The sequence below is a fragment of the Plutella xylostella genome, chromosome 5 (genome assembly GCF_932276165.1).
Source record: "Plutella xylostella chromosome 5, ilPluXylo3.1, whole genome shotgun sequence".
NCBI lineage: Eukaryota > Metazoa > Arthropoda > Insecta > Lepidoptera > Plutellidae > Plutella > Plutella xylostella.
In genome coordinates, this window is record NC_063985.1 from 12,792,687 (window position 1) to 12,804,358 (window position 11,672).

The following is an 11,672-nucleotide window of genomic DNA, read 5'->3' on the forward strand; positions in this document are numbered from 1 at the left end:
TGGAGGACTAATTTAAGTTTTGAGTTCTGACATAGATACATTTTCATTCTTTCTATTTCCTATCAATGTGGTTGTCTGGAGGAGATTACTTTTAGTAATAAGGCTGCCGATTGTGCTGTTTATTTTCATTTTCATGTTTGTAAAACTGTTTTTGTTTGTGTGCAATAAAGAGTATTTAATTTACCCGACTGCCGAAGGAGGGGTAATGTTTTTTATCTTTTAACTTTATTGCTATTCAAACTCAACATTCAGTAAGTACCTACCTATTCCGAGTAAGATCACAGATTAATAACTAGGTAAGATGAAACGGGACCCTTTATTAGAATTACAAAAATATAATTGACAGAATCATGCACACGCGAATTTAATCCACAGGGTCCCTTCATCACGACCCATCACGTCCCCACTGCTGGGGCACGGGCCACCTTCCGATGGAGGGCCACAGGGTCCCTCATTTCTCCAAACGTCAGCAGCGATCACGTGGGAACAGTCCGCGATGTGGCCACGTGCCGGTTTCTGAAGGCACTCTGGCCTAATCAAGCCAATGTCAACGCTATTCCGTACTGCGAGAGCATCATTTGCACTGCAGAAGGTTCTTGTTATGATTGTCTGAAAATTTAAGAGCCACTGCTTTTTGTAGGATTTAAATTAGTGCTTTTTGTAATGGTTGTGTTCAGTTTTGTGCTTGGATATTCAACACAACATCATATCTATTTCAAGGTAGGTATGTAACCAAAAGCACAAGTTGTGATAATTTGTCATAGTAGATAAGCAATTTTAAATTTATTTATTTATTTATGCTTTTATTGCACAATTTACAAAAGTAGATGTACAATCAGGTGGACTTAATGCTAAGAGCATTCTCTACCAGTCAACCTACAGGAGGTTCAGGAGCAGAAAGTGGGGAAGTGCAAAAAAATAATAAAAATCACAATCAATCAATGAATCTCACAAAAAAACCTACACAAAATCTACCGTAATTATACATACATAATATATAAAAAAAACTTATAAAATCTTTTTTAATACGCTTTTTCGCTTGTGTAGTATCATGCTTGAGCTTTTGGATACGGGGGAACTAAGAAAGCTCTTTGTTATTTGCGACTAAAACAGAATTGTTTTAAGTAGTGTTTAAGTTTATCTAAATTGATTATGTATCTAAGTAAACAAATTAGGGCCCTGTAGTTATCTATCCATTTTAAACAAGGAATACGCATAGTGACAAAATGACAGAATAGCAATTACGGAATATTTTACTAATAGTTCTTTGTACTATACTTACAAGTAGGTAACATACACAATAATAAGCACTCACTAAAAATAAAAGCTTCCCAAAGTAGGCGCGTGGCGGGCGCGTGGCCAAACGTTGCACTTTGTTAGTTGCTGCTACGAATAGTATTTTAAAATAGCTTTTTACGCAAAATAAGTACTAATCACCCTGTATATAAGAGTGGGTACAAGGGCACAAACATTTTTAGGTATGAAATAAGCAGTGGATTATATTCTAATTCGGTGTTTCGTGTGCTTCATGTTTTTTTTTTTTGTTTTTGCCTGCGAGCTTTGCTTATCCATATTAAAATGTTTAATTCTAATTAAGGGACTTAAACGCAACGTAATATAATTTTTATATTGATAACTATTACTATAACTTTACTATGTGATCTATGCATGATCTTTCAAGCTTTTTACCCGACTGCCGAAGGAGGAGGGTAATGTTTCCCTGTATGAACGAAACATGTGCTTTCAGGAATAATGTACTAAGCTTTACAACGGTGAACGATTTTTGATTCGGTTCAACAGTACTTAGCTAAGTACAAAGTGACAAAAATGAGGCTTCTCTGAAAAAAGCTTGGTAATGTTAAAAAAACCTTGTTTATAGGTATGCAAAACTTGAAATTAATCATCATGAACTTAAAAAAAAGGTCCCACCGAGATTTGAACTCGGATCGCTGGATTCAGAGTCCAGAGTGCTAACCATTACACCATGGGACCGCTTTCTCCGTTATGTATAATTACGATACAAAAGCTCAGCAGATCAGTTTCATAAATCTCATAGGTACTTGATAAAAAAAAATAAGCTGTCGTTTGTGTATTTTACCGATACACAAACGATAAAGCATTCTTTTTTGTGACAAGTTTTTATTAGCATTGTTTGATTTGCGGGACAGAAATAATCCTTTACCTTGGCAATCATTCCAAAGGTAACAAGATAGTTATTTTATTAATTTAAGCCCCTGTTCCACAATGTCTGGTTAGTCGCTACCTTCCGGATAAAATACATGCTGTCACTGTCTAAAAAATAATAACAGAAAGTGACAGCATGTATTTTATCCGTCAGGTAGCCACTAACCAGACATTGTGGAACAGACCCTAAGTATTTTTTTAAATTAGTTTTTAGCGTTACGGCTTATGGCACTTGTAGATAACTACTCGAAATCCGATTTAAAAAATTAAAAATGATTTTTGAAATTATTGTATAGCGCCAATTATCGCCTTTACGAGGAGGGATGATGCGGCGTTCGATCGTCGATTATCAATTATGATTATAATGATAATCGAGTTACTCGACTATCGATCATGCGAGTCGACAACTAATCGAGGAAGAAAGAGGTGGACAAGTGCGGTATTGATGACATTGAGGGATCGATATGGTGTGTTCCGTAGAGTTGTATTATATTTTTATTATTTGAACTGGGTTGTAACTTAACTCGGTGAAACAAAATTGATATGGGACACTCATCTTAATCATCATCGTGCCAGTAAACTCAACAATACACACACATAATTAAAATTATTTTTAAATATAATTAAAATTATTATAAGTTACCTATCTGAACTATATTTTAACTACTTTGATTCATGAAATATGACTAAAACTACATTCTACGTTTCTACAGATCTAGTTTTAAGTTTTTGTTTATAAATAGTTAAATAATGAAAATCAGTGCCTCTACATTAGCAACACCAAGTAGGTAGGAAGATACGTTTCCACTCTCACCTCTCACGACATCCAATTAAATTTCTATTTCCAGTAACTTGATCAGTTATATTATAAGAGTAATTATTTATTTGTTAGCACTTACACCCTATTTTCAATGAGAATATCATTGCTCCTTTGTGATGTTGTCCGGTCCATTGCGCCGCGATGAGTTATGCGCGCAAACATTTTGAATAATAAAACAATTTTATTGCATTGGCATCATACTCATATAAGTCATATATTGTATTGTTGATATACGCATAGTGGGTGAAAATTTTACTTATGATATTGTAGACACTAACTGTTATGTTGCTTGCTGCGATATACTTAGTAATGGTAAATTTGCAGAATACATGTCATGTATTGAACCTTGCATACATATAAGCTATATTTTATATTTAACATAATTTTTTATACTTTATGCATGGTACATTGTATTGTACTAATTTTCTTATTGGTTCTTAATTTCCAACTAAAATGCAAAAATATTTCTTTTATACTTTGTTTATTTCTTGATTCGGTACCTACCATAGAATAACGATTACTGTCCCTACATAACACCATTGACAAGTTTTTATTTTAGAGTGTTGATTTGGCTTGCTCACAACTCACAACGCAACTTACTTAGGTGAACCATCAGATATCGATGTAGGTTATAGTATCGATTATATTTCTTTATATATATTTTCATAGTAATTACAAATACTATGTATGTAGGTACCACCTAGTGTCCTACTTGAGATGTTATTTTGTTATCCACCGAGCGGTCAGTCGGCTAGAACAAACAACAATCAATCTAACACAACTACGTACATTTGTATAATTGAAATTGCACTCAACTAATGTTTGGGGCGACCACTGCCATACCGCTTTATTGCCTAACAATTAGTCGCATAATGCAGGAATCATATGCAACACCCTTATATTTTGAACACAATGTCACCCCTGCTGCACCCCTCAACCCTATGTCAAAGGATATAAAACCGAATTTAGTGGGACACTACTGACCAAGTATTTTCAGAATGTATGATGGTCAGTTAATTGTTTGGTTAGTGTGATGACCACGCAACTGACCGCTGTCACTGGAGTGGAGCAAGTGCACTAACATAACAAATGCTTTTAGCTGGTAGCGCCCACACTTGATGCATTGGCCTTTGTTATTCGGATACATAGGTACTTACCTACACGGTGTTCAAATTTGGTCCATAGGTACCTACAACAAAATGAGGCCAGATTAAAGTTAACCAGTTAGTTAGTTATGTTTTTTTTTTGGTTCGAAACACTTAAGTCCGCGCAACTGATATAAGTAACGAAGTCACATAAGAATGATCCAAAAACAGCTATGTAATTGTAGGTAGGTGCAGTTTCAAACAAGTAGATAGCCATGAATTTAGAGCACACTTTCGTACTTGTCGAATTAACACCACGTAAATAATTTCGAAGGGGTTTACAAGTTAAAAAAGTGATATAGTTCCAATTTCAGGCATATAATGTAGTTACTGGTTTGGTTTTGGGTTTGGACCGATCTGCTGATGTTAAATTCTAATAAAATTCCATGTCAATGTTCAATTTTATTACAACAAAGTAAGTATAATATTACGTAGGCATTTGTATCTCTATAACATACTTGATAGTCATAAAACTGTTATCATAAAGTATTCTAACTGTAATCATATTGTAAATCACACGAGTTCCATTTTGAATATTTGACAATTTGCGAGAATTTATAACTGGCAACATGTCGTAAATTTGTAATCGAATTAATTGGGGCAGAATCGACATAATCGGATTTTGAATTCTGGGTTTGAATGGTGGCTAATGATGGCACGCGGCTGTGCAACATGCAACCCTAGTAGTAGGAAATATGAATACCTAATAGTGAACATTAAATACCGAGAGTAGTATGTATAAAGTTAAATTTACAAAACGTAAAACACTCAAGTCTAACATCATAGAGATTTTTATAAGTACCTACCTAAGGGTTTGCTGCATAAGTACCTAAGGGGTTTTAAAGCAATAAATATTAGAGCTATAATGAAAACAATGCGATTGTAAGTAAAAAATAATATACAACAGAAGATTAATGAAATGAAAGTTGAATAAAATATAATTATTTTCGTAGAGTTGATTGTGTGACTGTCGACAAGCGTGAAATGTGTCATTTTAATTGCTGATATTCAAATGTCTGTTTTGTTTGCTGCAGTGGGGTCTTCTAGAGTTGAGTGCATAACGAATTGGGAGAGAATTATGTTGTAGAAATCATAGTAGAAGTAAACCATATAGTAGAAAACTACATAAGTATATATATATATATAATAACTAAGTACTATAATAACTAAGTACTTACATAAAATAATATATTTTATTCCATGTAGGTACTACGTAAGCACTTACCTACCTAGTTCCTACATTATTCCGATTGTATAAAAATATTAAGTCTAGTCCGAAGAGTTAACCAGTTAACTATGTAAAGAGAGCCGTGGACCATCACTAAACAAGTAAACATTCTTACGACGAAAGATGGCCACTGTTTGAATAGTAGGGTAGGTACCTAGGTTCTTATATTTCAGGACCTTACATTAAATTATAGTATAATCATGTACATAGGTTGGTACCTATCATTATTATACGTATGACGGTTTGTGCGCAGGAGGTAGATAGAAGACCTAGGTACCCCTTTACCAAGTCCCCATTACCACTCACATACTACATTCTGAGAATGAATGAGGTGGGGAGTTTCCACTTGTAAGTTGTATGCATATTTATCATTATGTACTCACCTATAACTCACCTAATTATTTACATGAAGAGCATGGAAGTAAAAAAAATACGGAACAAATCTCGCTAACTAAATAATTTAAAAAAATTAAAAAATTTAACCTTAAATTATTTCTTACTTTTTAGTGTTTTTTTTGAAGTTGGTTTTTAATTTTTTTTTAATTATTATTTTATGTTATTGTTTCTAATTTATTTGCAATATTTGTCAATGAAAATTAAGATGCAAATGATAGGTACCAATAAGTCCTACTAGTCAATACGAATCATTCAAGCCTAAACACGAGGTAGTTGCTATATACCGTTGAGGAGTTCCCTTGACTGCCTTCCGTTTCCATCATCAGATCAGCTCAAGGTCACCATCTTATTTTTTTGTTATAAGAACTAGTTATATTTACGTTTTAAATTTCATTAGAATCGGTTAATAAATCGGTACCCAAAATGGAAATTCATACCCTGTTTTTACCCCTTTACCCACCCTTGGGGGTGGAATAAAATTCTAAAAAAAAATGGGACCACCCCTGAGCTTAACCCAATAAATCAAAAAAAAATATTACAAAATCGGTCCACAAATGGCGGAGTAATCGGTGAACATACATAAAAAAAAATTAAAAAAAAACATACAGACGAATAAAGAACCAACTTTTTTCGAAGTCGGTTAAAAATGACAGGAATGACGGCGACATGAGCGATTGGCGCGCGGCGGCGCACTGACTTACTTTGAGTGTGAATGTGTGTGTGTCGGGCTCGTCGTAACAATGAAACTGACTTACTTTGGGTGCCTCATTTTTAACCCACTTCAAAAAAGGAGGAGGTTCTCAATTCGTCGGGATCTTTTAGTTAGCGATATTCCTTCCGTCTTTTTTTCTAGGTATGTAACTAGGTACCTTCCATGATAAAGAGACTTAACTAAGTTGACAAAATGTTTTAACACAATTAAAAAAGCCCACCCTGAGGCGCACCCGATTCAAAGGTCCCTATTACGCTGGCTGCATTTTTGATTGATTTGATTTGAATAAACATTAATACCTACCATTTCTTCTTCTTCTACTGCCGTCTCCTAGCAAAGGAGAGCAAAGGTTGGCAATCATCCTGCTGATTTCCGTCTTTGAGGCCGCCGCACAGAACAATTACCATTATACCATTAAAAACTTTTCCGCATGAATATCTCAAGCTTACAATTACAATACAAAATATTTACCGCTTTGAATATACTATTACTACTAGCGCCATCTTAAATTTTAGATGTAAACCATTTAGGAACTCGAGGACTCCAAGACTGGCCAACGTTGCCTGTCAACAACTCAACTGTAGGTAATTATTGCACCATTCCGATTTTGTATTCACTACTGGTGGATTTTAAAAATGGTTCCTTAGTAAGGTTGGCCCGGTGGCTCAACTTTGTTCGTGTTTAGCTTGGCGTTTGACTTTGACAGTGACATTTATACCCTAGTGTCATTTTTATTTCGTAATTGTCAACAAAGTCAACATGAGCGCGTAAATACGGATTTTGCTTTGCTCATCGATTTTTTAGCAAAACAATAATTTGCTGTTTATTACGGCACAAACATATTGTTTTCAGCGAAAGTGGCACATACAAATGTCAACACAATCTAAAACCATGCCTACGATCGATTTGAAGGTGTTTGTGAGGGTTGTGGCCGCAGTGTTTTCTGTAAGTATTTTTTTTATGAACTGAATTTTCTCGTTAATTAGCATTCCTTGCGTGAAAAGTCAATGAATAAATTATTTGCGTGTAATTATTATTAGTCTTTGAGTACAGGAAACGTGTTTGATTGCAACTTCCTTGCAAATCGCGAATGATGACCGGTGTTGGCCAGGGCAGGGGGGCGATTTAGCGCATTCTTGACCCGCTATTGAAAGCTAATGGCTCTCTGTGACACCGGGCACCGCACCACTACACTACTTGAACATCGCGCGCCCATTACATTCAGCTTCATAAATTGGCTGTGGTCATATTATTTTACAAGAGTTAGTTACTACACCTGGAGCAATTAATATTGAGAAAAAAATAACCAATCTTCATCAGCCCATATACATCCATTGCTGGGCATAGGCTCTGAAGGAGTGGCACAACATTGTCCTGTGTCTGTCTTTTAAATGATTAATACAACCTACATAATTAATGTTATTCCCACCAGATATCATCAGCTACAGCATTTGTGTTTGCTCTGCTGCGGCTGCTGAAGCCAGAACTGTTCTATGTGGAGCCTAGATTTGGGAGCGAACTGGGTGAGCATGACATACTAATTACCAAGTTTTGTCCATAATAACTAATTTATAGGTATTCTTGCAATTAAAATATTCTTATTAGATGTAAAATTTCAGAATAATTTCATAATTATATGTACAAAACACTCATTATGTGCCTATATGTATTTATTTCATAACTAGTGCAGTACCCTAACACTACTTACCCATAAACATGTTACTCCCCAGGCATCCACTACTTCATGACGGGCCTCATGATCCTGACATCAGCCATCGGCTTCCTCAACAGCTGTGTAGTGATGAACCGCAGCTCGGCGCACAATGTTGGCCGTAACATAGTCACATGGCTGCTTCTCGACTCACTGTTTGAGACCAGCCGAGTGGTGTATGTGTTCCTGAGCGAAATAGTCCTCAAGGGGAAGGGACCGTTGCAGATCTACGAACTATTGATCAGTGCTGCACAGTATTGTAAGTATATTTTTTCATAAATAAAAGATTGAATGGTGACCTAGAGACAGTGGGAGAGCTGTTGTTGGCATGGTAAATCACCTGGTAAATCATATGGTCAGACATCAGAGGTTGCAGAACAGCAACAGATAATAATAAGAGAGAATGAAACAGTTGGTGTGCACATAGGGAGCTATAAACCCAACATGGAATAGACATCATCTGATAATGATGGAAGTATTGCTGAAGATAGAAGCAGAGAATAATTGTCCATAATATTGTTATGCAATGTATGTACAATTCATTTGTAGGAATGTATACTTTGTAGTATACTATTTTGGAGAATTGCATCTGCATCATTATGCAAGATTCCTGGGCTGGCTGCCAACATCTGCACTCCCGATACAGAGCGGAAACTCGGCAATTAATACCTGTCGGGTTTGTCTATTAATATAACACCTGTCCTAGACTATGATATTCAACAATATTACATGCATATGCTCATGACTGTAATCCCTCAGAGGTGACTCGTATCGTAAGCGAGCCACCCGCTTTTCGGTCGGCGTTAGATCGCGAGCCATATTGGCTTTTTTTAATGAGTAGGTACAATACACTTAGGGTACACAATACACATCTAGAATCTGGATGTGCAGGTTTTCCCATGATGTTTCCTTTCACTGTAATAATCTTACAGTGAAAGGTAGTATAATTGAACTTAAAATTATGGCAGAATTTGAACCCACAGCCTCACGAATGAGAGCCGAGACGCCAGCGTCACGGCTCGCCACGCCACCATGACTATTCAACTATAGTAACCGTTTCCAATCCGTTGTAATTTTCAGTGTTGGACAGCTTCCTGTACTGCCAGATGATCCTCAGACACTAACATTCACAGAAACTCAGTATTGTTAGTAGTGTGCACTTAGGTTTATGATAAATTATTTATTGTATAGTAGGTTTTAGATCCTTTGGTGGGTGAGTTGTCTCCCAGCTGAAACAAATGCTTTACACAATGTACCTTATCATGAATAAGGGTGTGATCAAATTTAGCGCGGCAGAAATTATATCTAATGAATGACGCGTGTTGCTGCGCTGTTTGGTCGCGCCTTTAGAGACGTTAATCATAGAAATTATGTAGAAAGAGTAAAAGAAAATCTGACAATTAATAGATTTTAAGCCCTACTTCTTTTTAGATTGTTATCGATAGTTCCTTATCCAGTATTTTATTTTTAACATTAAATCTCTCTAAGCTAGTAAGTATATTGAAAGTATTTGTACTTTAAACACATTCCATTGTACCTAGCTGTGATTATTTACTATAGCAATTTTAAGGTTGTAACTCGTAGTTTTAGTCATAATATGGTAAACTGAATCTTAACTACTTACCTGCCAAGCCTACAAATAATAGTAATAACTCATGGAGTAGAAACCTTGTAGGAATAGTTTAGGTTAACATAAATTATGTACGGTTGCAAAGAGTATACGTGTTAGACTCATTGCTCTATAATATCCTGTACATCAGTTGAATCTCGAGAAGGACTAGATGCAGAAACATCAAATTTTAAAATTGATTATTAATTTAAAAAAAACATATTTCAACAGCATATACATACTGCTGTACATACAACCATAAAAAGTAAAGGCGATGAGGATAGTCTATCTATTTTATTAGGCAGAGGAATTTCTCCAGCAGTGGATACTTATTAACTGATATTATATTGAATCTCGGAATGTGATAGCCGATCACTCTAGTGTTATGACCTCGATAGGGTCGGGAGAATCAACTACATAAGTATTTGTGGAAATAACGATAAGTATTGTATTTTATGAGAACTCAAAGATCCATTGTAAATTGAATCAGATCGTGAAGATTTTAATTATAAGGTGCCTGTCTGATTTATGACATACTCACTAGTTATACATATACATACCTATACCTAATTACTTTCAGTATTATAAATACTCTGATTTTTGTTGTGTTTGGTTTATGTTAATTATCCTCACTGGGCCGCATAGAAAAACCTCAAAAGGAACTTCTCTTTGGTAATATTTACGTGTAATGAATGAATATATGTTTAATATGTTGATTGCGGCCCAGTACCTAAATTATAATTTTAGGTTCTAGTCAATTGGTTCGTATATTTATTATGTTATGGTCAAAATTTGTTTCGTCGGTGCTGCTCTCATTAGAGTGAAGTGGTTTTCATGTAAAACTGTGAGGTACTAATGAAAGGTGAAATATATGAAAAATAAGACAAAGCATTTCGTTTTCATATTTTATTCTGTGAGTTGTCCAAAAATATAATACGCAGGTATAGTGATCGTCACGAGAGCTGAGAATGTTGTAAAACTAAACGTACAATATTTTGTCATTGTATAAGAATGTGAATTTGTGATTTGTATAGACTAGCCAGGCTAGAAGAGCTGAGCATTAGCGAAGGACTAATTGTTTCATTTTGAATAGCCTAACTGGGCGATCCTCGGTCCAGCTCGACAACTAGTGCAAGCAACCAGTCAACAATACACGGCGACGCAGTTGTTAGTGCTGCCACCTAGAATAATACTCTATTTAGATGACACTAATGCTCAGCTCCACATCAGTGGCATATTAGACCTTAGGCATTACGTTTGAAAGAGTAAAGAAATTCTCGATCTCTCCCCTCGTGGCTGCACTATCACTTCAACAAGCTACAACTTACAAGTGCACTTCCATCACTAAACAACGTATGCTACTGTACAGCTATCGTTCCACTCTCAACTCTATGTATAACGACAGAAGCATTAGCAGGAATTCTACGTGAAGTAACGTCAATATGTGTGAAATATTTAGTTCCAAGAGTGAGCGCTGGGGGCGCGCGAATCGCATATCTTATAGAGTTAGATGTTGGCACACTATATACTAAACGTTCACGATGATTATTCCTGCTAAGGCACCAATTTACAAAACACAAAACCTTCAAAATGGTATTACAGAACTTAAATGCTATTTGCGTAGGTACAATTTATGTTCGTTAATTTATATGAAAAGAAACGCGTTAGGTCTGTTTCAAGGACAATTCATTAGACAGATATGTATGGGCATCATAGTTTTCATATAAAATAGCAAAAACTCTTGTATTTAACAATAAATCTATATACACACAGATCTTAACGTGAAAGACTAAATAAAGATAACAAAATAATAAATCATGAACATTTTGACAGTAGCTTTTACCCTGTAAATTTTTGACGAAAAATG

The 11,672-nt window shown here is 35.5% G+C and overlaps 1 protein-coding gene and 1 non-coding gene across 2 annotated transcripts; one reads left to right on the forward strand and one right to left on the reverse strand.

Moving 5' to 3' along the window:
- Positions 1-1,920: 1,920 nt before the first annotated feature.
- On the reverse strand, positions 1,921-1,992 carry Trnaq-cug. The gene has a single exon. It is a non-coding gene; the product is annotated as a tRNA-Gln (tRNA).
- Positions 1,993-7,228: 5,236 nt separating this feature from the next.
- LOC105390539 lies at positions 7,229-10,693 on the forward strand. The gene is made up of 4 exons (XM_011561860.3): positions 7,229-7,430; positions 7,918-8,008; positions 8,216-8,455; positions 9,277-10,693. The coding sequence occupies exons 1-4, from the start codon at positions 7,356-7,358 to the stop codon at positions 9,318-9,320; spliced, it is 450 nt and encodes a 149-aa protein (XP_011560162.1). The 5' UTR covers positions 7,229-7,355; the 3' UTR covers positions 9,321-10,693.
- Positions 10,694-11,672: the final 979 nt, after the last annotated feature.

What these genes read in the sequence shown, in the direction of transcription:
- LOC105390539 (XM_011561860.3), top strand. Translation starts at nt 7,356, where the DNA reads ATGTCAACACAATCTAAAACCATGCCTACGATCGATTTGAAGGTGTTT. An exon ending in TTGTGGCCGCAGTGTTTTCT is followed by an intron (nt 7,431 to 7,917) that starts GTAAGTATTTTT and finishes TATTCCCACCAG; the next exon opens with ATATCATCAGCTACAGCATT. An exon ending in GATCAGTGCTGCACAGTATT is followed by an intron (nt 8,456 to 9,276) that starts GTAAGTATATTT and finishes TGTAATTTTCAG; the next exon opens with TGTTGGACAGCTTCCTGTAC.